The sequence below is a fragment of the Schistocerca piceifrons genome, chromosome 2 (genome assembly GCF_021461385.2).
Source record: "Schistocerca piceifrons isolate TAMUIC-IGC-003096 chromosome 2, iqSchPice1.1, whole genome shotgun sequence".
In the NCBI taxonomy this organism is placed as follows: domain Eukaryota; kingdom Metazoa; phylum Arthropoda; class Insecta; order Orthoptera; family Acrididae; genus Schistocerca; species Schistocerca piceifrons.
The window spans coordinates 612,730,748-612,757,448 of record NC_060139.1 but is presented as its reverse complement, the minus strand read 5'-3'; the positions used below and the strand labels follow the sequence as shown (position 1 = coordinate 612,757,448).

At 39.9% G+C, this 26,701-nt stretch overlaps 1 protein-coding gene and 1 pseudogene across 1 annotated transcript in view; both read left to right on the top strand.

The window, feature by feature from the left end:
• Positions 1-26,701, top strand: part of LOC124775505 (nucleolar pre-ribosomal-associated protein 1) — a 177,585-nt gene that overhangs the window by 47,994 nt on the left and 102,890 nt on the right. Inside the window, exons 4-6 of the mRNA XM_047250338.1 lie at positions 7,037-7,237; positions 8,030-8,250; positions 10,932-11,087. Of these exons, the coding sequence (XP_047106294.1) occupies positions 7,037-7,237; positions 8,030-8,250; positions 10,932-11,087 (578 nt within the window). The remainder of the gene's footprint in view (positions 1-7,036; positions 7,238-8,029; positions 8,251-10,931; positions 11,088-26,701) is intronic.
• LOC124778533 lies at positions 16,819-16,936 on the top strand (annotated as a pseudogene).

The window sequence follows — 26,701 nt, the reverse complement described above, 5'->3', positions numbered from 1 at the left end:
TAGGACAATGAAAGCAGTAGAAAACTGAAACGTGAAGAAAAGAGTAGTTACTGTGAAGAAATGCTGAGACGGAATGAATTAACATAAATTAAGGCCAGGGGGGTGGTGAGAGCCTTGGACATATGGTAGTGCTAGACACATTCATAGGTTCTGTTGACCTGTAAAAAGTGTTCAACAATGTAAAATGGTGCAAGATGTTCGAAATTCTGAGGAAAACGGGTAAGCTATATGGAAAGATGGATAATATACAATACATACAAGAACCAAGAGGAAACAATAAGAGTGGAAGACCAAGAATGAATTTCTCGGATTAAAAAGGGTTTAAGACAGGGATGCAGTTTTGCACCCGTGCTGCTCAGTCGAAGAAGCAATGACTGAAATGAGAGAGAGGTTCAAGAGTGGGGTTAAAAATCAAGGTGAAAGGATGTCAGTGGTAAGATTCGTCAACGACATTAGTATCCTCAGTGGAAGTGAAGAAGAATTACAGGATGTCTTGAATGAAATGAACACTCCAATGAGTACAGAATATGGTTTGAAAGTGAATAGAAGAAAGACAAAAGCAATGAAGTACCAGAAACGGGAATACCGATAAACTTAACATCAGAATTGGTAATCACAAAGTAAACAAAGTTCAGGAAATCTGCTACCCAGTCAGCAAAAAACCTGTGATGGACAGAACAAGGAGGACATAAAATGCGTACTAGCATTGGCAAAGAGGACATTCCTGGCCAAGACAAGTCTTCTTGTATCAAACGTAGCCCTTAATTTGAGGAAGAAATGTCTGAGAATGTATATTTGGAGCATAGCATTGTATGGTAGCGAAACATGGCTGGTGGGAAAACCAGAACAGAAGAGCATCGAAGCATTTGAGATGGGGTGCTGCAGGAGAATATTGGAAATTAGGTGGACTGACAATATAAGAAATGAGAAGGTTCTCTGCAGAATCGGTGAGAAAAGGAACATATGGAGAACACTGACAAGAAGAAGAACAGGATGACAGGACATTTGTTAAGACAACAGGGAATAACTTCTATGATACTAGAGGGAACTGTAGGTGGTAAAAACTGTATAGGAAGACAGAGATTGGAATACATCCAGCAAATAATGGAGGACTTAGGTTGCAAGTCTTATTAGCAGATGAAAAGGTTAACACAGGAAATGAATTCATGGTGGGGTGCATGAAACTATTCAGAAGACTGATGACAAAAAAAAAGTGTGGTACTGGTTGACTCAGAGAATATTTTTATGCCTCACCGGCATTGAAACTCACATGCTACTTGATAAATTTGCTGGATTTTTTACATGACTGGCATGACATTCTCGTACATAATCGAGGCATAACCTGATGATCACATTTGTATGGCCTCTTTTAATGTTAATCAGTTTTATGAAGAATACCTTTTCACAGTTATCCTTGCTTTTTGTAGCACTTGAGGATGGGATTTCCATCCAAAAACCTGGGCTGCATGTACAATTTTATCCAAATAAAGGATTTGTCAAGTACAATTGGAGCAGATTTTTTTTTTTTTATAATGGAAAAATTATATCTTGACATATGAGATGAAACTGCTGTTTGGTGCAACATCGTAACATTTCCCTAATGATCATGCCAGTTGATGGAAATGGTGTGCATTAAGCCACAGAGTAAACTGCATGTCCACAGAAATTTTATCCGTGTTAGGTAAAGAATGTGGTCGCTAACAGAAGGGCAAATACCATTACAGTTGTGTATGTAGTATCACTAAACGAAGGGAACCAAAGTTTATTGCATTCTTTTAACTGATATTGTTTAATTGGTTTAGTTTGATATGGACCTACTGTAGCAAGAGCTTCTATAATTATTCAAGTAGTAATTATGAATGCTGTGAACATGCATTGATTGCAAATAAAACTATGGAGCTATTGAGTCTATCATAGTGTGTCAACATGTGAACGTTTAGCTTGTGGCAGGGAAAAGTACTTACACAAAATACATTAGGAGAAGAGATATTTTTGGATTAAAGTTCTCGATTAACTTTACACATGAGATTAGAAAACAAAGTCAAGCTTTGACATTTTAATTTATGTAACAGTCATCTCACAGTCTTTTCTTCTAAATGTAGGTACTGATTCTTTTTTTAGATGTACAACATGAGACTATACCAATCAGTAAAAGCCCTTTGTCCAAGAATAGCAGATTGTGAGACTGGGTTTCTTAGGATGGCATACTTGAGAATGTCAAAATGTGTGTTAAAGATGGGATGCAACTTCTCCTAATGACGAGCAAGCCAGACAGCAAAGACAATAATATGTTGCTTTCCTGGTGGAAATGTGACAGCATTACATTCCAAATATTTGTAGGATGGCACAAAATATTTTAGCCATTTCCTGATAATAATTTATTTTAAACAATGAATGAGAAGCTCACACAAAGTGTAAATGGTTTTGATAATAATACTATACATGTTAGTGACAAACAGTCCAGAGTGAATAGAGAGTGTCATGATAGATACAGGAATTACTGACCCCAAGGTTGTTGTAGTGAGATTGAATACAGTAACATCTAAATCCTCCAAAAGTAAACACACAATATATCTGTTTAAAAAAGCAGATAAAAATTCAGTTGACATCATCCTAAGGACACTCTCCATTCCCTCTGAACCAACTTAGTAGGCATTGACCAAATGTGACTTAAATTCAGTGAAATAGTTTTGCTGGCAATTGAGAGAGACGTAAACGCAAGAAAGATCAGGACACTATGCAATGTTACTTAATGGTTATCCTGTTGCTGAGTTGTGACTGCTCCACCCAGCATCCCATACGAGCAGACCCATTGCAATATTACCTGATTTTACTTGTACCGTAGGTAATGGGCTATGCGTGATGCTGTTTAAAGTGAATAACTTTCACGCCCAGCAGATAACTCGCTGCAAATAACAACCTCTAGCTGTGGTCCTGCAGTCAGACACTAAGTGCATTGGCTAGAATTATGAATTAACAAAATAAACATAAATATTAAATAAAAGACAAATGAATAGTTAATAAAAAAGCGTTCCATTCTAATGTCAGTAATTGATGTAGGTGATAGTGGAGAATTCTGTTGATTACTGTTTATTAAAGAAAATAAACTTCACGTAAATAGAAAGCGTACCTGTGATAACCAGTTTTAACACAGACAGAAAGATATCCTTATAAAACACAGTAAATTTGCGTTCAGAGTGTTAAGAAAATCCTAGCAGAATCCTCAAACAAAATAGTCATCCAAATCTTGCAAAAAAGTAAGTGTATTTTGTGACCATAATACACAAAATATTTGATAGCTTAAATAATTCAGAGTATGGCAGTTTACACAATAACACACAAGTGATAATGAGTAGGAACTCATAATCTGTCTGCTCTCATATCTGAAGTGCAAGTGGAAAAGTTAAAGTTTTGCACTGGAGCATTTTCAGACCTTGCAAAAGTCAGAGTTCCTTCACGGCTAAAAGTATTGTAGTGGCTGGGCTGTACACTGCCCACAATCTGTCACCAACATTACTGAACAACACGCGTTACCACAGGCAGATCTGCCTCCTTCCAAAAATAAGTTATAAGTGATGTGTATATGCAGACTGAAACGGCAAATGAAAATTTGTACCAAGGCCGGGAGTCAAACCTGGGTCTCCTGCTTAGCAGTCAGCACTATACCATCGCGGCACTGTGACTTGACGCAACTGCATGGATTACCCTAGCACACCTTCCTCCTCAATCCAGATTCTCAATTACACCTCTGCCATGAGGTATTACCCCTAAACTTGAACGGCATTGCAGAGGATCTCAAACTACATGCCTGAAACCGAGGCATAGGTGCTTTAATCAAATGAAACCATATGGTTCTAGAGACCTTTTCAAGTCTCAAACATCTATGATCTATATAAGCGGACTGAAGTGACAAATGAAAATGTGTACCAAGGCTAGGATTCGAACCCGTGTCTCCTGCTCACTAGGCAGTTCTGTTAACTGCTATGCCACCCTGGCACAGCAGCTTTGCACAAGTGCACTGATTACCCTAGCATACCTTCCTCCTTGTTCCAAATTACCATTCACACCTATGTCCAAACCTCTGGAAACACATAGTTTCATTTAACATAAAAGTGTCCAGAATTTCTTCCTTGGGCATCCTATTCAGAATGTTTCTGTTTTCACATGATTCCAGCAGTCTTCCAGCAGTGTCTAACTATTATTGGCAGAAGGGCATCTCCACCAAAAACACATCATTCTTATGTTGTACAGGCATGATTCTGAATCAACTTCACCACTATGTGCATCAAACTAGTACATTACAACAATATTTAATAAAGGAATGTTATAAACATTCTATAACACTCAGACCTTTCACAATAAGTATAAATAAAGGTTTGTTAAAAAAAAAAAGCTAGCATTCTTGTGGCAGTGCACGCATGTTGAAAGAAAACAAAATGTTGTTAAATATTTTTTAACATTTATTTTATATCTCCTCAATAGAAGTGTCTTTTGCCACTCTTTTCGATGGTGGTGTCAGCTAACACAAGCTATTGACCACTTTTAAATTACAGTGGTTTTTTATATTAACTGCAGTCACATTGAAACAATGCTATTGCCAAAAATAACAATATATTACTGTGGACGATATGATATTCTGACAATTATTTCCATGATGAAAAACATTTAAAAACATATGAAATTATGTGATTCTTCAATTTCTCCAGGCGTATTTTATGATGAAATAAATCGCAAATGAACAGCCTGGTATGAGTGTGCATAGGAGTCATATTAAATTAATAAATAAAATTGATACATACATGTAGGTTTTCGGGATGATGCAATGGTGCAATACATGAAATGTTTAAAATTTGTTAGGTCTAAGGTTCCTTGTAAAAATATTTCATTACTGTAAAATATGAACTTCTGCAGTTTTTAAGTTATTGAAAATATTATTGCTTCATTGGAGGCACCTCATTTTTCTGAGATTACAGATTACTCTAGAATTTTCCATATCTATTAAAACCTGTGGTAAAATTTGAATTTTTTTCTAAACATGAAGTTTAAAATGTAACAGCTCATTCATTTCTTCATAAATTAAATAAATTCTAGAGTTTCATACACCTGTAAGTATGGTTTGTATGCTGTGCAAAATTCATCGAAGAATCTCTCTTACTTATGAAGGAAAGTGTACCTATAGCAACAAATGCAACCAACAGTAAGTTTAAAAAAAAAAATGAAATTTCACATGTAAAAAAATTTATTTTGGTATGTTTTTGGACTTTCACTGCTATGAGTGTAAATCCTGAATCTTTCCTGGTCATGCCGACAAAGTTTTATGAATTTATTTGTAAAAGTATAGACAGTGGAAATTAAAAAGTCCTATGGTGCCTCTCCTGCTCCCAGCCAGCCTGTTTGACGTCCTACCCCCTTTAACTCCCAAATATTGGGTGTTTTCTTGCAGCTGAGTTGTGCTGAAAACTGATGCCAAGGCCTGAATTCATCATCCTGTATTGGTCCCCATTCTGAACATGGTGCATGCGCAGCCCATCACAAGTGTTGCCCCCAAGATTGAGCTTGTGGTGATGCCCCTAGTAGAACAACAGTGCTAACTATGTATAGCATTCAGTGACTCTTCTCTAACACCTAGCCCAGCCTATTCTCAAACACTTGGGCTGGCTGCACCAAAAATTTTGTTTTTTAATAAGAAATAATACAGGATTCCATGTCATACTAACAGGAAAATCCTGTCTCTATTGATTGAATTGTCTACTACTCTAATTTGTAAACAATATACTAAAAACTAGATGTGCTGGCAGCTATCAGGTTCTTATTAAATATCTTCTTCTATCCCTCATTTAAGCAGTATTTTGCTGCTGCCATTTTTCAGGCTGTTGTAAGCGATGTTCCACACACCTATCCTGAACTATGTGAATCGATTGGCCAATATAAGCTTTCTCTCAGTGACAAGTAAAAATTATGTGCTAGGCTTCTTAAATCCCAAATCATCCTTCATAGAGGCAAGTAATGCCCTAATCTTGGCAGCTGGGCAAAACACATCCTTAATGTTAAATTTCATTAAAATTCTTTCATTCGTAATGGATATGCCCCCACAATGAGAAATAAAGGCCACAGATCTGAGCTCCTCTTCGTGCACTTCTGGGATGGTCCAGGCTCCATTGTCTGATGAATCTGCTTCTCAAGTATCCATTTTCCTTAAACACAGACACCAAGTGTGCAGGTTCCTGTGTTAGACTATCTGTGTCGGAAATAGCGTATGTTTTACGTACCAGAGTCCTAAGGATGCCACCATGTTGGTCCAGTGGATCACAATATTTATATGCAGAAATGATTGGTGTGCGTTGGTTTACAGTGAACTCTGTGTCCCATTGTACTTCCTTCGGGCCACTCAACAAAAGTGTTGTCAGCATACCTTCAGAAAAACATTGATTGCAAAGCTGAATTCCTCACTGCCCTATCCTCGAAGTCCTCTATGCAAAATTGGCAACTGTGGGTGGTACAGGGCTACCCGTAACCACTCAATCATTCTGTTCAAAAATATTGTCATTAATTGAAAAATACACAGATGTTGGTGCATGGTGAAAAAAGCTGCACCTTCTCCTCATTGAGTTTTTCACTAATCAAACTTAAGGACTCTTCCAAAGGGACCTGCATAAATAGAGGTACCACATAAAAACTCACAAATAAATCCAAATGATTCTACCTCAGAGAATTCAGCTGTCAAACAAAATCCACCAGATTGGAAATATGATGTTCACACTTTTCAAATATGCAAAGAATTGATGTTAAGTACATTGCTAGGTTGTAACTGTTTGCATACAAATTATTAATGTACACCATATGTATTTTGTAAGGATTGTTATGTTTAAATTTTATTGGTGCTTAAGGGAGAGGACACATCACTGTTTTGCTGTTCCCACTCCCCATCTTCCCCCTCCCCTCCCCCCTTTTTTGCTTGTGCCTCACTTTTGCTTTTTAGTTTGGTTAGAATTATTGAGTACTGATAAACATTTGAATGTATTGTTTGTTATTACAGCTGTTGTGACCGTCAGTTCTGAACTGGCACATGAGGTGGCAGTACAAATAACACTGAGCCCTCCTGTCTTGGAGCTTCTTGTGAAACATTCACAGGCATCAGAGGAAAAACACAACGTGCGAAGTTGCTTCATACATTATTTATTGTCATTCTTTGTGAGTGGATCGGATTTTACTATTCGCCTGCTTCTTGATAGAAAAGGTGAGCATAGGAAAATAAGAAATAGCTAATTTACTGGTGTGTGTGTGTGTGTGTGTGTGTGTGTGTGTGTGTGTAGGGGGGGGGGGGGGAGAGCAATGTATGTGCTCCTCCTTGCAAGCACATATATATTATTTTGTTTTTTTGAATTGTATGAATGCATGGTGTCTGTTCTTTCACACATGTCCAAAAGAACATACTCCAAGCAGAATCCGCAGCTGTTATACATTATATGTAATTTCACATACATTGTTTTGTTGATATGTCATATTTGATAACTTTCTTTTATAATATGGTTTCCTAATCATAAAGGTAAGTGTGTTGTCACCACCTTTTGAAACACATTTTTATGAGAATTATTTTGTTTAGAGAAAGATGGAGAGCTCAGTGTTAATCAGTAGTAAATTGCATTAGCACAGTATAAGACTAGAAGTATGGTATTTGCAAAACAGATGATGGATTTTTTGTTTACCACACACACAGATGTAGAAAGTTTATGATATCTGCAAAAGAAGAGGAGTGTTAAAATAAGAACGCTTGTTATTTATGCTAGTTCCAGGCTCACCAATCACCTTTATCAAAATCCCCACACTAATTTCGGATCTTCTTGATTCTTGAGAAACTAAACAGAAAATCCTATGTGCTATTTATTTTTTTGTGTATTACATGCTGCATTTTTATTATTTTGGTTTCCACAATGTATTATGTTTATTTTTTGTGTAATGTTTTTTCAGGAATATGAACTGTGATTTTTCTTTGTTAGTAGCATAATAAAATGTATCCTGTCTGTTGCAGGATATATAAACAGCATAATTCCTGGCCTTCTGTATGATAGTGCTGACTTGGTAGTTCTGGTATTAGCTACATTACGGTCTAAAGTGCTAGAAAACCCATCAGTCTCAAAGACCAATAAATTGCGAACATTTAGTGTTCCTATAATTCGGTCTCTTATAGGCTTGTATGAATGGAAAGGTCCTCAGAAATGGAAAGGAGATGCTGATAGTCTGATACAACAGGTATGCTGTGAGCCAGTCGTAAATGTTCTATTCACACTATGAACCACTCTAATACTTATTTTATAATTCAATGAAACAGGTTGAGGTATTTTTGTTTAATCTGACAATCATTTTGAAAAAGAAAGAAGAGCGAATTTGTAACTCAAGCAGTCAGTCGAAGTTTGCTGACATGCTTTTTCCCTTGTAATTGAAATCATATTTATTAACTGTGTTATCAATTTAATCTGTATTGTACAAATAACTGGAAATTAGGGTATTGAATGAATATCACAAAGCTTTAAGTATGACATGATGCTTTCATTCCTTTGTCATGACTCAAAAACTTCAAGTCTGTTAGTTCCTTGGAGACCTAAGGTGAGTCAGTTCTCAAGCTATCTGCTTGAAGTAATTCTCACATAAGACATTCAGAAGAATTTGACATGAATCCCTGTCTTTGGTACCAGGTTTAACTACATAACTGTAGCATTGTTTAGCTGGCAAATTGATGGCCACCCCTCTTACTGTGGCATGTTCAGGATGGTTCAAATATTCCCAAAAGCTTTCTTGGATGCACTGTGCCTCTACTATGACTTGTGAAACTTGGGGTATGGTCCCCTGAGGATAGATGCATATAGAATGTCAGTTAGTAAGCACCATGATTAGTTCAACCGTATTCCTTTCTACTCCATTTCTAACTTACACTTTTGACTTTCATATCGAGTTTACAATTTCAAAGTTGTGATTCGGTTACCTGGTGAATCATGAACTTTAGACCAACTCACTACTTTCCATTGTTATTTGTCCACCATTATCACTTATTGTTTGACACCTCTCCCTACGAAGAGGAACTGAAATGTTCATATTTGACTTTCTGACTTTGTTTACTTTATTTCTGAAAGTACTACATTTGTTAGTATTACTTTCTCCCCGCCCCCCCTCCCCCCCCGCTCTCTCTCTCTCTCTCTCTCTCTCTCTCTCTCTCTGTGTGTGTGTGTGTGTGTGTGTGTGTGTGTGTGTGTGTGTGTGTATGTGGGAGGGGGGGGTGGACGCATGTGTCCATGTGCCCATGTGCAAACACTTACACTTGCATGGGGGTGCACTCTTTAATAGGTTACACTAATGTCTTGTATGCTGTTAGCGTGCCAAGTGCATTCTTCTTCCCCAGAATTCTCCAAACAATTTCAAATCTTTCATTTGCGTTCCCTAACACAGTGTTTTTCTCATTAAGCATTACACAATAATTATGCAGTGCGTCTACAGCAGTCAAAGGGTAAATCTATTTAATGTTATATGTGTAATCCTAAAATTTGTCTTTCCTGTGAGCTTGTGTTTCCTCATAAAAAAGTAACCAGTAACCTTAAAGATTATAAATAGTTAAAAATCATGCTGCTCACCATAAAGAAGAGATGTTGAGCCGCAGACAGACACAGTAAAAAGACTGCCATATATGTTGAGCTTTTGGCCGAAAGGCCTTTTTCTGCAATAAGCAACACATGCACATTCAGACAAGCGCAACTTGTTAGCTAGAGACAGTGGTCGTGTTTGTGTGTGAATTGCGCTTGTTTGAAAGTGCATGGTTGTCTACTGCAGAAAAAGGCCTTTTGGCCAATAGCTCAACATATATCAAAGTCTTTTTATTGTGTCTGTCTGTGACTCAACATTTCTTCTGTATGGCGTGTAGTAATCTTCCATTTTCATTGTAGTGTCAAAATGATGATAAAATTTTTTAGATAGAAGACATTGCACAAAAGGTATACGCTGAGGCAATCCATGAGCTACAATTATATGGCCACTAATGGTTTCAACGATTTTGTGTCTGCAAAACAAAAATACCACAATAACCACTGCCACCACCAAGCTCTTGTCATCTGCTAGCATATCCGTTTGTGTAACAGTCCAAGTCTGGCAAATTAGAAAGCCCTTTAGGGTATTCAGAGGGAAAGTCACTGCTGTTTTAGTTGGTCACCACCCTCACTCACACACACACACACACACACACATACACACACAATTTACCGAAGGCAAATATAGAACATAACTAGATATACATATTACCCAACATCCTTGATACAACTTGCAGAAATTGTGTTTTATAGTGCAGTATTATTATAAGGATAGATTACTATTCACCATATAGCAGAGATGCTGAGTCACAGACAGGCACAACAAAAAGACTGTCAAACAAGTAAGGTTTCGACCAAAAAGTCCTTCATCAGAATTAGATAAAACACACTTGTGCTCGCGGTCGCACACACACCCACGCGCGTGCACACACACACACACACACACACACACACACACACACACACACATGCAAATACAACTCAAACACACAGGCCTACAGTCTCTCTGGCTGCCAAGGCCAGAGACTGTGGACATGTCTGTGTGAGTTGCATTTGTGTGTGTGTGTGTGTGTGTGTGTGTGTGTGTGTGTGTGTGTGGTCTAATTCTGATGAAGGCCTTTTTGGCTGTAGGCTTACTTGTTTTACTGTTTTTTGCTGTGCCCATCTGCATTTCAGGATCTCCAATATGGTGAGCAGTAATCTATCCATTTCATGATATTGCATTATTCCATCCTGGTTTTTCCATTGTTAGAAACTGTGGTATGTTTCATGTACCATCCTTGTGAGTTTTTCTTAAATGCTAGTGAATGTTTTCCGTTTTTGTTGTTGTTTGTACAGTTTATCCTTTATGATTTACAGACAGACGAACAGGAAGGCAAATCTGTGGTGTGTGAATCAGTGCACGAGTTCCTGATTGTACTGTGCACTTCTCGGAAGCATGGAATTGCATTCATAGATAAAACCTTAGGTACATCTGGTAATAAACAAAATCCAGTGCTGTATGGTGTTCTACAGGTAGCGCATTTAATTTTTGTTCGTAAAGTATGTAATCTACTGTGTTGTATTGTTGCTGTTGAAAGACTGACTTTTAGTTGCAATATAGGTACAGAATAACCTTATTCTTTGTTTGTTTAGTTGATAAATTTGATTGTAGCTACAGTATTGTCATTTTATAACTTAAATTGCCCCCTGACATGACCAGCCACATGAAGCAGTACTGTATTTAACAAATAAGATTCTTGTTTGGGTTGAGAAGGTTTCCAATTCCCCATCTGGTCACTTGGTGTAGGTATTATACATGGCTTTCATTTTGATACAGTTCGCAGTTCGCATGTACTCCTTTTTTGATATGCCTAAATCAAATAGCACTGCAATTTAAAGCCGATTGACTAATAATATTAATAGTTAAAAGATTTCACCACGGTGTGCGGAGTGGCCGCGCAGTTAGAGGCGCCATGTCACTGACTGCGCGGCCCCTCACACTGGAGGTTCGAGTCGTCCCTCGGACATGGGTGTGTGGGTTGTTTTTAGCATAGGTTAGTTTAAGTTAGTTTAAGTTGTGTGTAAATCTAGAGACCAATGACCTCCGCAGTTTGGTCCCTTAAGAACTCACACACATTTGAACATTTGATTGCACCACATCTCTATACATGCAAAATAAATCAACAGGCTATATGACCATAGGTTGTTACTTGTGAAAGACATTGTAGGTGGTTTCATAGCTACAGAGTACTTTTAACAAACTGTCCAAGAAATATCAGTGCCGCATGTACAAAAGATGACTGACCTGACTTGCATCATTTTCATCATATCAGCATATGAACCTCAGCAGGTGCAATTTTATCTGCATGTAATTGCTAATCACTGAGTAATTTCTTTCTTACAGTCCAATGAAGGAAGTAGCATGACAGCATTAGATTTGCATATAACACACAGCGGTTGCTTGACAGATGTTGGCATACAAATTAAGAGACCTATTTCAAATATTATTTTTTTGGAAATTTGTGGTTTGATATTATCAACAGTTGGTTAATTGCGCCTATTATTTTACCAGATTGTCTTACTGGGCTTGGATGTAGAGACACCCTAAAAAAGAAACCATATTGAATGAGTGCATTTGCCTAAAAGACCAGTCATATTTCTATATTATAAAAAAGGATATTTGCTACTTACCATATTGCGGAGATGCTGAGTCTCAGATAGGAACAACAAAAGATTGTCAGAAAGTGAGCTTTGGCCAACAAAGCCTACATTGGAAATAGACAACATACGCACACACACTAATGCAAATGCAACTCACACACACGATGACAGTCTCAGGCTGTTGAGGCCACACTGCAAGCAGCAGCACATGACAGGAGAAGCAAGTGGATAGCAGAGATAAGAAGGTGGCTGGGGTGGGGAGGGGGAGGTACAGCTGAGTATGGATGGGGAAAGGTAAAGTGCTGCTTCTGGGAGCATACAGGGACAAGGTGGAGAGTGGAGAGAGGTATGGCAGCTAGGTGCAGTCAGGTGGTTAGACAGTGGGGGGGGGAGGGGGTTGGTGGTTTGCAGTTTGCAGGAAAGGAGAGAACTAAAGACTGAGGTTGCATTTGTGGAATGGAGGACTGTGTAGTGCTGCAATGGGAACAGGGCAGGCATTAGAAGGGTAGGGATAATAATTATCGTAGGCCAGAGGGGTTATGGGAACGCAGGATGTATTGCAGGGAGAGTTCCCACCTATGCAATTCAGAAAGTCTGGTGTTGATGGGAAGGATCCAGATGGCATAGATGATGAAGCAGTCATTGTAATGAAGAACATCGTGTTGGGAGGCTTGCTCAGCATTGGGATGGTCCCGCTGTTTTTTGACCATAGTTCGTAGGTGCTCGTTTTTGTGGACAAATGGCTTGTTGGTTGTCACATCCACATAGAATACAGCTCAGTGGTTGTAGCTTAGCTTGTAGACCACACTGGTTTCACAGGTAGCCCTGCCTTTGGTGGGATATGTGATGCTTGTGACTGGACTTGAGTAGGTGGCAGTGGTGGTGGGTGGATGCATGGGACTATTACAGTGAGATGAATCCTGAGGCAATGGGTTGGGAGCAGGAGTTGTGTAGGGATGGACAAGGATATTGTGCAGGTTCGGTGGGCTGTGGAATATTGCTGTAGGAGGGGTAGGAATGATAGTGAGTAGGACATTTTTCATTTTAGGGCTCTGGGGTAGGTAGTCAAAACCCTGGCTGAGAATGTGATTCAGTTGCTCCAGTCCTGGGTGGTACTATGTCTTGAGGGGAATGCTCCTTTGTGGATGGACAGTGGGACTTATGTAGGTGGTGGGTGTCTGGAGAGATAAGATACAGGAGATCTGTTTTTGTACAATGTTGTGAGTGTAACTACATTCTGTGAAGGCCTCACTGAGACACTTGGTATTTTTTGAGAGGGATTGCTCTTCACTACAGAGGCAACGGCCGCAGGTGACTGGACCGATGACCTCAGCAGTTTGGTCCCATAAGACCTTACCAGTGCCGTGGGTGGCTAGGCTGTATAGAAGGGACTTGTATAGAATGGGTGACAGCTGCTGAAGTGGAGGCATTCCTGGTGTTTGGTAGGTTTGATATGGATGGAGGTACTGATGTAACCATCTTTGAGGTGGAGGTCAACATCAAGGAGGATTGCTTTTTGGGTTGAGTAAGGCCAGTTGAAGTAAATGGGGGAGAAGGTGTTCAGGTTCTAGAGAAATGTGGATAGGACACAGGCAGCCACCTGTGGCCGTCGCATCTGTAGTGATGAGCAGTCCCTCTTGAAATATACCAACGGTCTCAATGAAGTGTTCGCAGTCTGTAATTGCCCTCCCAACCTTGTACAAAAACAAATCTTGTGTGCCTTGTATCTCCAGTCATCCACTACCACCAAAGTTCCTCTGTCCAGCCACAGAGGAGCATTCCCCTTGTGACACAGTACTACCCAGGACTGGAGCAACTGAATCACATTCTTTGCAAAGGTTTCAACCACCTCTTGCTGTGCCCCGAAATTAGGAATATCCTACCCACTATCCTTCTCACCTACAGGTGCTGACTCCATGGGGCCTGAGGCGGCCCGAGCCCCTTCAAAAATTCATTTGGGGGGGGGGGGGGGCGGAGCTTTATGCTTTCTAAAATTACCAAATTATGTTGGAATTTTTTATTTTCCGTGTTTGACGATAGTTACCTTTTAAAATACATTCAGTAATGAGTTAAAACAAATAATTACTATGGTAGTAAGCAGGTTAACAGAAAACGAGTGGTGTGAATCATGATAGTGTTACGGTGCTGCGGGCAGACTTAGAATTTGTCACGGTGCGGGAACCTTCGGGTAAAGTCTGGCACTGGCAGGCCAACATTGCGGCCATGGCGACACCAAAAGGACTGGAGCAGAAGCACCTGGATCCCTCCACCTTGCGTCGCCTGACACTTCGAGACATTATGACGCCATGGCTGTATAAAGCCCACCCTGCTGTCGCAGTCATTCATTGAGGATAGTTTCGTTCAGTGTATGCTGCAGACGTGTTTAGTGTTCCAACTTTAGTGTGTAGTGGTCTATTTTATATGACTACATTTTATTCGTTTACATTAGTATATTGTGAATTAAGTTTTGCAATGGATAAATTTGTTACAGGCCGCTGTGGCCGAGCGGTTCTAGGCGCTTCAGTCCGGAATCGCGCTGCTGCTATGGTCGCAGGTTCGAATCCTGCCTTGGGCATGGATGTGTATGATGCCCTTAGGTTAGTTAGGTTTAAGTAGTTCTAAGTCTAGGGGAATGATGACTTCAGATGTTAAGTCCCATAGTGCTTGGAGCCATTTGAACCATTTGATAAATTTGTTACCAAAAAGGCACCCTTGGAAGTTGATGATACTGTAAGTCAACCTCCAACAATTATTGTGTCATCAGTTGCTTTGTCGTCTTCAGGCGAGAACAGTTCACAGCCCAAACCTCGACAATATTTTCTTCAAAAAAAGAAGATGCATTTACTTCTGTAGGGTTTTCTAACTGGAAAAAGGCTGTCATGAAAATACGTTTACGCACAAAGAAGGTGTTCTGAAACTAACTTCTGTCACTAATTGAAGCATGGCCTCCCAATTGAATGAACGGTTAGATAGTGATATGAAGAAAGGCCATTTAGCTCTTGAGAAAATTTTTACTGCTGTGCGATTTCTATGCCAACAACGACTAGCAATTAGAGGGCACGAAGATGTAAACTCAAATTTTTTCAATTGTTGGAACTCCAAAAGAATGACATACCTGAGTTTAAAAATTGGTTAGGACATTCAGAGTATAAGTGGATGTCCCACAATATTCAGAACGAGATCATTGAACCACTAGGAAAGTCTGTGTTGAGAAAGGTATTGGCTTCCATCAAGAAGACTGAACATTTTTCTATTATGGTTGACGAAACGAGTGATTCTTCGATTCGCGAACAAGTGTCATTTTTTATTTGTACTGTTGATGATTCCTTAATCATAAACGAAGACTTTAATGGCTTATATGAGACCCCCAACACTGAATCACACACTCTGTTTAGTGTTTTAAAAGACGTTTTTGCTCGTCTTGATTTGTCAATGGACAGTGCTATGATGGTGCCTCGAATAAGAGAGGTAAGTTCAAAGGACTAAAAAAGTTAGTTTTGGATATACAACCAAAGGCACAATATGTGCACTGTACTGCTCACAGTTTAAACTTGCCACTTTTAGACAGTCTCCGCCATCTCACTTTTATGAGGGATATTACGGCTTTACCCAAGGACTTAATAAACACCGTAAGGGAATCCAACAAAAAGATGGGACTTTTTTTAAGTGGTGCTGATCAGGAAAAAAATATATGAGGGCTTGATTTGTATATTGAGTGGAAGGTGTGATAGTTTTGAACACTTTTGGGAATTTTAAAGAAAAACCTTCACAAGTTGATGATCTTTCGCTTCCTCGGAATCGAAGTATACCAAAGAAGTATGGAGACAACGAAGCCAGCTCACCATACACTTTCAAAACCCCAAAGGAATACTGCAAAGCTATTTACATTGAAGGTTGTGAAATGGTGCAATCTTGCATTACTGAGTGGTTTGTTTCAGCTGGACTCACACAGGTCATTGCAGCTGAACAAGAGTGCTTGTTTTTAGTAAACAGAGGTGAAACAAATTTGGAAAAATCAACTGAGTTGTTCTGAAAAGACCTAGACTTTGAGAGACTGCGCTTACACTTGAATATGTTAGCCGATATTGCTAATAAAAGAGAGTAGTCTTATAAAAAACATCGATGTAAGAAAGTACGTTACACAAGAGCCTGCAGTTGGAGAAATGTTATGTGAAGTAGTGAAGTGCATTAAGCTTCTCCAAGTAGTTCCAATTGTGACAGCAACAGCAGAATGGTCATTTAGCACCCTTAGACGTCTGAAGTCATATCTCTGATCAACAATGTGACAGAAGCGATTGAACAACTCGTCTGTTCTTCATGCCCACTGAGATGTATTGGATGGATGAATTGGATATCCGACCACTAAGCAAAGACTTCATATTCAGTAATCCAGTCAGACGGTTGGATATCCGACCAGTAAGCAATGACGTCATATTCAGTAATCCAGTCAGACGGTCAACATTTGCACCTTTCTAAAGACACTCTAACCCTAATAATGGCATTTAGAGTAATGTTAAAAAACTTTATAAAATAGTGAATTAAATACGCACATAATGTTAAATTTTCAGTTTCGAAATATTAGTACTAGTTTAGTACTGTATTGGGCAACGGCCTTGCCGCAGTGGATACACCTGTTCCCGTGAGATCACCGAAGTTAAGCGCTGTCGGGCATGGTCAGCACTTGGAGGGGTGACCATCCGGGACGCCATGCGCTGTTGCCATTTTCAGGGAGCACTCAGCCTCATGATGCCAATTGAGGAGCTACTCAACCGAATAGTAGTGGCTTTGGTCAAGAGTACCATCTTACGACCGGGAGAGCGATGTGCTGACCCCACGCCTCTCCTATCTGCATCTTCCACAGAGGATGACACGGCGGTCGGATGGTCCCGGTAGGTCACTCGTGGCCTGAAGACAGAGTGCTTTTTTTTAGTACTGTATTACTATAGTACTATATTAGTTAATTTCAAATACTTAAATATTTTTAGGGTGTAAGACCCAATTAAAACCCACTTTTTACATACTTTTTGACTGAAAGTATTAGGCATACTGTACGAACTTTATTAACTGTATTAAAGCATTAACTTTGAGATACTGTTTTTATTTAATGAACCCTAAACCTTATTCAACGTATCAGCACTTTGTATATATCAAAACATGTGGTGCATGTTAGAAATCTTTGTGGCTGGTTGCTGTCTCAACACCAACATTTGTCTTCAAATGACAGCCATGGTCTCCAAACACGTCATCATATGACAAAATTGCAGTACTCAAAGTAAGCTTAAATTAGCTATTTCATTTATTAATCAAAGTGTGACAAATCTAAAGTGTTCAGTGAGAAAAATTTACGTGTGCAATGATAAGAATGCAGTGGAAATTTATTCACATCTGTTGGACAAATGCAATGAAAACAAACACTCCAAACTGACATTTCACGATAATTAATCTGTGAAAAAATGCACCATATGTTGTAATGAAAGAATGTAAAGCGTCTGAAGATGAATCATAACAATTCGAAACCGGTAACAGTACCCTTTGAATAAAGAAATTGAAAATAAGTTTGTGGCTGGTTGCTGTCTCAACACCAACATTTGTCTTCAAATGACAGCCACGGTCTCCAACCACATCATCATATGACAAAATTGCAGTACTCAAAGTAAGCTTAAATTAGCTATTTCATTTATTAATCAAAGTGTGACAGCAATATTTTAAGTTTTATTCTTTTAATGATAGTTTAGGATTTATTTAAATATAATTTCAGTCTCTTCAGAGCTATATATTCGCTGCTCTGTAATAGTCTATAAGCATAATTATTACTGTAAATTAAATTAGCTTTTTTACGAAAATACCGTGTGTTTTTATGTTTTTTCAAAGCCAAAAAATGTGTCAGGCTTTTTGAGTTTCCCGGAGTGTCGATTTATCGAGAGTCCAGTTTTCGGGGTTTTAATGTTGATCATATGACTCTAAAATGCTTTAAAAAAACTTTAAAACTCATCTAAAATTTAGAAGATTTCCCAGGGCAAGACCCCCAGTATGCCCCCCCCCCCCCCTCCAATATTTTTTATAAGTTGGCGCCCCTGTTCTCACCTGTCCCACAGCAGTATTCTGCCGCCCATTGAACCTACACAGTATCCTCTCCCATCCCTACACAACTCCTGCTCCCAATCCCATGCCTCATGGCTCATCTTCCTGTGATAGAGTTAGATGTGAGACCTATCCCATACATCCTCCCGCCATCACCTACTTCAGTACAGTCACAAGCATCACATATTTCATCAAAGGCAGGGCTACCTGTGAAACAAGTCATATGATCTACAAGCTAAGCTGCAACCACTGTGCTGGCCAAGAACAACCTGGACCACCTCATTGCTGTGCATGCCACCCAACATGAAGGTCTTCATTTCAGTGACTGCTTCATCACCTGTTCCCTCTGGACCCTTCCTACCAACACCAGATTTTCTGAATTGTGCAGGTGGAAACTCTCCCTGTGGATATATCCTATGTACCCATAACCCTCCTGGCCTCAACCTTCTTTAGTCATTGTCCGTACCATTTTAACTCCTGCCCTGTTCCCATTCCAGCTCTACACAGCCCTCTATTCCATCAACGCACTCACAGTCTTGTTACTTGTCTCCTTTTCTGCTAGCACCCCTTCCCCTGCCCACTGTCTGACCTCCTGACTACACCTAGCTGTCCTACACTCTTTCCAACTCGTCCCTGTATGCTCCCACTAGCAGCACTTTACCACCCCCACCCCTACCCTACTATCCTTGTCCCTCCCCACCCCAGCCTCCTCCTCACCCTCACCACTCTTTTGCTTCTCCCACCATGTGCTGCTGCTTGCAGAATGGCCTCAGCAGCCAAAGACTGCAGTTGTGTGTGTGTGTGTGTGTGTGTGTGTGTGTGTGTGTGTGTGTGTGTGTGTGTGTGTGTGTGAGTACGTGTGTGTGTTCGTTGTCTATCTCTGACGTAGGCTAGGCTTTGTTGGCCAAAAGCTCATTTTCAGACAGTCTTTTTGTTGTGCCTATCTGAGACTCAGCATATCTGCTATATAGTGAGTTGCAGCTATCCTTTTTATAATATTGTTACATTTCGTCCTGGATTTTCCATGGTTGAATTGTGCTTGATGGCTTTTCTTCCATTCTGTAACCCAGTACTGTTATCCTTTATTACTATTTTCTAATGCATTACTATTCTGAGTATTCGTTCTTCTTTCTCTTCTTTCCTGTGTTTCTCTTGTCGCCTCACAGGCGTATACTACACACTCTATTTACGAGACACACTGTATGAACCATCTCGGCCACGCACAACAGAAGCTACAAGACCACGATGATTGTTGATGCAGCATCTCATGTCCCACATTACTCCTGCTGATATCATTAATCCGATACCTTCAAATTGATTTCCCTTATCTTCCTGTGCCACATGAATTGTATCTCATCCTACCAACCCCTCTCCACCCCCACTCCTTCTTTCTGTGCCAGTTAGCACATACTAACTTCACCTAATCAGGTCATACTTGCTGTCCCCCTTCTTCACACTTATCCATTCGTAACCCTCATTCCACTCTTTTATTTAATTTTTCATTAATCTCATTGTGTCTTCACCCCAATTTCGGTTGGTTTTTGCCTTCACTATCGGCCTACTCCCTCATATTTCTGTTTGTTTCTCCCTACTTCATCCATTTCATCATTTTTGTGATGTTTCCCACGTGTTTGGGTGTATTCCTGCAAATTTGATTTGGATGTACTTGTATGTTATTGACATATTTTTACGCCTTTTTATCCTCCACTGTAGGTCCTCGCTCCTTCCATCTGCATCAATAAAAAAAAGTTTCCTTATCCCTAGTCAGAACCCAGTTCCACATACTGTTCCTGCATTGTTGCTTGGCTCATGAAATCCCTGCAAGTGGCCTTACCACCAAATTATCCATCTCCAGCTGCCACCCTTCCTTGGACAGTGATATCCATGTGTTCAGATTCTGTTAGTCCTTAACCCTCAACAACATAGGCCTGCAAAGCCATATCAGTCAGGCTCAAACCACCTTTCAGTATCTCCTCTCCATCCATAAAATTCTCCTGCCATGCAATCCCAAATTCCTGGATCCCGTGTCACACACTGAAATCCTTGCCCTCCATGAAATAGAGCAACATGCACACCACCACCACAAAAAACTCCTCAGCCTGTTCACTTCCTTCTCCCATCTTGGACTACCACAATCCACCACCTCTGCAACAACCTCCAGACCTCTCCCACATCCCATCATGGCTTACAAACCCTGCCTCACAGACCTTATATATTTACTTCACCCTCAAAAACTCCCTCCCACCACCACACAGAATCCAGAACCTAAACAGATCTGAAACACAGCCATGAACCTTTCCTCCAAAAGGCTTAGCCTTGCAGAAATATCAGCCTTTTCCAAAAACCTCATCTTTTGCACTAGTCCCAAATTCAGTCATGCAGGACTTGTGAAAGACCTTCTCTCCTCCTGCCGGTCCATAGAGTGAAAACACTTTTTTGCCACCAACCCTACCAATCAGACTCGGCCAAAGACCAATTTTGAACTCTGCCTGCCTCAGTTAACTCCTCCATCCAACCGTGACCCATCCTCGCTGCCCTCAAATCACCCCTTGCTAACTTTCCAGAACTTCTTAACCTTGAACATTGCCTCGCCATCATTCCCAAAATCCCTCAACATGCAAACTAACCTTACATCTGCAAAAAGAATTGCAATCCACTACCTAAAAACTGATCCTGACCTTATAATCATACCTGCTGACAAAGGCCCCACCGCTACCATTTTGAACCACAAGGATTACTCGATGGAAGGACTTTGCCAGCTGTTAGATTCATCCACATATGAACCCTGACACAGTGACCCCATTCCAGACATCCAGCAGAATCCTCAGTCTCTCCTCAAATCCTTAGGCCCATCCCAGAACCTCTTCCCAGAGTCCATTTCTCTCCTCACCTATACCATTCCCCGCACTCCTACCTTCTACATGCTTCCTGAAGTCCATGAAGCAAACCACCCAGGAGGCCCCATTGTGACCGGTGACTCTGCCCCAACTGAGAGAATCTCACCTCTCATAGACCAATACCTGCAGCCCATTACCTGCAATCTCCTTCCTAGTTTCCATGACCAACTATATTCTCACCTACAATTACTTCTCCTTCGAGGACATTACCTTCAAACAAATCTGGGGAATGGCTATGGGCACTCACATGGCAACAACCTGTGCCAACTTGTTCGTGTGCCATATAGAGGAATCCTACTTAAACATCCAGAATCCCAAACCCTTCACTTGTTTCATTATCTGCATTGGGGGTGAGGACAAGCTATCCACATTTCTCCAGAACCTCAACACCTCCTCCCTCATTTGCTTCACTTGGTCCTACTCAACCCAACAAGCCACCTTCCTCAATGTTGACATCCACCTCAAAGATGGCTATATCAGTACCTATCATCCATATCAAACCTGCAAACCACAAGGAATACCACACTTTGACAGCTGCCACCCATTCCATACCAAGAAGTCCATTTCATACAGCCTAGTCACTCACGGCCATCACATCTGTATTGATGAGCAGTTCCTTTCCAAAGATACCGAGGGTCTCACTGAGGGCTTCACAGCCCTTAATTATCCTCCCAACCTTGTGCAAAAACAGATCTCACATGCCAGATCTCCAGTCACCCACCAACCCACCATCTGGCCAAAGTGGAGCATTTCCCTTGTGAGTCAGGAACACCCAGGACTGGAACTACTGAATCACATTCTCTGCCAGGGTTTCGACTACCTGTCGCCGTGCCTTGAAATGAGGAATGTCATGCCTACTATCCTTTCCACTCCTCCCACAGTGGTATTCCATCACCCATCAAACCTACACAGTATCCTCATCCACCCTACACCACTCTTGCTCCCAACCTCGTGCTGCATGACTCATAGCCCTTTAATAGAACTACATCCTACCACCACCAACTGCTCCAATCCAGTCATAAGCATCAACTATTCCATGAAAGGCAGGGCTACGTGCAAAATGAGTCATATGATATACAAGCTAAGCTGCAACCACTGTGCTGCGTTCTACGTGGGCACAGCAACCAATACGCTGTCTTTCCACATGAATGGCCATCGACACTGTGGCCAAGAAACAGCTTGACCACCCCATTACTGGGCCCACCATCCAATATGACATTCTTCATTTCAATGACTGCTTCACAGCCTCTGCCATCTGGATCCTTCCCATTAACACCATATTTTCTTAATTGTGCAGATGGGAACTCTCCCTGCAATATATCCTATTTCCTGTAACCTCCCAGCCTCAACCTTCCTTAGTCCCTACCCTTGTAGATCCTCCCGTTTCCATTCCAGCACCACACAGCCTTCTATTCCACCATCAAACCCACAGTCTTTTTACTTCCCTCTTTTTCTGCTAACCCTACCCTCCGTCCAACCTCCTGACTGCACCTAGCTGCCATAACTCTCTCCACCTCGTTCCTGTATGCTCCCAGAAGCAGCATTTTACCATTCCCCACCCATACTCTGCTGTACCCTCCTCCTCCCCTCCCCACCCCAGCCTCCTCCTTATCTTCGCTGGCCACTTGCTTCTCCCATCATGTGTTGCTGCTTGCAGTGTGGCCTCAACAGCCTGAGACTGCCATCGTGTGTGTGAGTTGCATTTGTGTGAGTGTATGTGCATATGTTGTCTATCTCCATGTAGGCCTTGTTGGCCGAAAGCTCGCTTTCTGACAGTCTTTTTGTTGTGCCTATCAGCGACTAAGCATCTCTGCTATATGGTGAGTTGCAACTATCCTCTTCATAATATTGTTGCATTTCATCCTGGATTTTCCATTGTTGAGTCATATTTTTACAGTATGTCTGTGTTTGCTACATGTCATACAAATCTAATATTTTCTGATTTCATAGATCATAGTTTCTGGGTGTATCGTACATAGATCGAAGGCAAAGTCTACATTGAAATAGTAAACACAAGGCACAAATTTTGTCCAACATTACAGCCAGAGGGAACCAGTTTTGTGGAAAGAACTGGAAAGTGTGTTAGTCATTGTTGGGATATCACAAACATTAAATTAAGTTTGTAAATCATTCTTATTGTTTGCAATAAATAATTGTTTCAATAAATTACTCTCATGTTGCTGATCATTTTTATGTCAATTCTTTATGCATAATGTGCAAACTGTTTGATAATTGGTCATGTATAACCTATATGAACCGTAACTCAAAATTGTACTTACTTTGATCATCAAATATATGTTCCATTCCTCATGAAACTGTTTGTTTAAATTAACTGTTCTTACCTTGACAGGAACTTTAAATGGAAAAAACTGTAAATATGTGATAAATAAAATCTGAAAATTTCTTCAAAGGAAGTTTAAGTAAATGACTTTTATCAGAGAAGATCAATAATGATCAAGGATTATAATTAATAATGAAATAATACAATGAGTAGAAAGTATGAGTACACCCATAATGTCGATGGAAAAAACATATGTAGAATCATTACCAAACAATAAGGAAATAAAACATATAATGTAAGATTAATGGAATTTTGTAACAGTGGAAAATCCATGTTGAAGTAATGGCAGTATTATGAAAGGGATAGATTGCTGCTTACCATATAGAACAGATGTTGAGTTGCAGACAGGCACAACAAATGAGTGCTATACATTTGAGCTTTTGGCCAAGAGACCTTCTTTTATTTATTTATTTATTTATTGTTCTGTGGGACTGCATTAAGGAGAAGTCTCCATGGTCATGGAACGAGTCAATACATGAAATTATAACATGATAGTGGAAACAGATAAAATGAAATATAAGAAACATATTCAGGCGACAATTCGTAAGTTTAAATAAAGAAAATCAACAATGTAACAAGAATAGATGGAGTGAGCCATGAGGAAACTCTTCAGTTTAGACTTAAAAGTGTTTGGGCTACTGCTAAGATTTTTGAGTTCTTGTGGTAGCTTATTGAAAATGGATGCAGCAGAATACTGCACTCCTTTCTGCACAAGAGTCAAGGAAGTGCATTCCACATGCAGATTTGATTTCTGCCTAGTATTAACTGAGTGAGAGCTGCTAACTCTTGGTAATAAGCTAATATTGCTAACAACAAACGACGTTAAAGAAAATATATACTGTGAGGGCAATGTCAGAATTCCCAGACTATTGAATAGAGGTCGACAAAAGGTTCTCGAACTTACACCACAAATAGCTCTAACAGCACGTTTTTGAGCCAAAAATACCCTTTTTGAAATGGAAGAATTACCCCAAAAAATAATACCATATGACATAAGCGTATGAAAATATGTGACATAGACTACTTTTCGTGTTGAACTGCCACTTACTTCAGATACTGTTCTAATGGTAAATAAAGCAGCATTTAGTTTCTGAACAAGATCCTGAACATGGGCTTTCCACAACAGCTTACTATCTGTCCGAATGCCTAGGAACTTGAACTGATCCGTCTCACTTATAATATACCCATTCTGTCTGATCAAAATATCGGTTCTTGTTGAATTGTGAGTTAGAAACTGTAAAAACTGAGTCTTACTGTGATTTAGCATCAAATTATTTCCCGCAATCCACAAACTTATTTCATGAACTACATTATTTGATAATGTTTCAATATTACACACAAGATCCTTCACTACCAAGCTGGTGTCATCAGCAAACAGAAATATTTTTGAATCGCCTGTAGTAGTAGAAGGCGTATCATTTATATAAATAAGGAACAGCAGTGGCCCCAGCACCGACCCTTGGGGGAACGCCCCACTTAACAGTGCCCCATTGGGACTGAACATCGCTACCACTCTCAATATTGCGGAGAATTACCTTCTGCTTTCTGTTCTTAAAGTAAGAGGCGAACCAATTGTAAGTTACTCCCCTTACTCCATAATGGTCCAGCTTCTGCAGTAATATTTTGTGTTCAACACAGTCAAAGCCTTCGTTAAATCAAACACCTAACGTTCGCAGTCTTTTATTCAATCCGTCCAAAACCTCCCAGAGAAAAGAGAATATAGCATTTTCAGTTGTTAAGCCATTTCTAAAACCAAACTGTACATTTGACAGCAAATTATGTGAATTTAAATACTCCAGTAACCTTGTATATACAACCCTCTCGATAACTTTAGCAAACACCGATGGCATAGAAATAGGTCTATAATTGTCAACATTATCCCTGTCTCCATTTTTATAAAGTGGCTTCAGTACCGAGTAGTTTAATCGGTCAGGAAACCGACCACTCCTAAAGGAAAAGTTACAGATATGGCTAAGTACTGGGCTAACATACATAGAACAATACTTCAGTATTCTGCTAGTTACCCCATCATATCCATGAGAGTTCTTGGTCTTTAGTGATTTAACTATTAACTCAATCTCCCTCTTGTCAGTATCATGGAGGAGCATTTCAGGTAACAGTCTCGGAACCCTTTTTTCTACGAGCGCTATATGATTCCCTGTTGGGACTAGGTTTCTATTTAGTTCACCTGCTATATTCAAAAAGTGATTATTAAATACTGTACATATATGTGACTTATCAGTAACACGGACATTCCCACTACACACTGATTCAATATCCTCGACCTGTCTCTGCAGAGCAGCCACTTCCTTTACGACTGACCATATGATTTTAATTTTATCCTGAGACTTAGCTATTCTATCTGCATACCACATACTTTTTGCCTTCCTAATAACTTTTTTAAGCACCTTACAATACTGTTTGTAATGGGCTGCTGCATTTAGATTGTGACTGTTTCTAACGTTTTGATATAATTGCCACTTTGTCCTACAAGATATTCTTATCCCTTTAGTCAGCCACCCAGGCTGCCTGTTTGTGCTAGTACCTTGTTTTGAAACGTTCTAATGGAAAGTAACTTTCAAAGAGCACGAGAAAAGTCTTGAGGAAAGCATTATATTTATCGTCTACTGTATCAGCACTATAAACATCTTGCCACTCTTGTTCCTTGATAAGGTTTACAAAGGTCTCTACAGCAACTGGATCAGCTTTCCTAAAAAGTTGATAACTATATTTAACATGTGTTGCAGCAGAAAAATCTTTTAGAGTTAAAATTTGTGCATCATGATCTGAAAGGCCATTCACCTTTTTGCCAACAGAATGCCCTTCTAGTAATGAGGAATGAACAAAAATATTGTCTATGGTTGTTCTACTGTTCCCTTGCCCTCTCGTTGGAAAGAATACGGTTTGCATAAGATTATATGAATTATGGAGGTCTACCAGCATCCTCTTCCTTGCACAATCACTTATACAATTAATATTGAAGTCACCATATATAACTAACTTTTTGTATTTCCTATAAAGTGAACCAAGAACTTCCTCAAGCTTTAGGAAAAATGTTGCGAAATCGGAGTCTGGGGATCTATAAATAACAACAGTAAGAAGTTTAACTCCACTAAATGTAACCACACCTGCACAACATTCAAACACCTTTTCAGTGCAGTACTTTG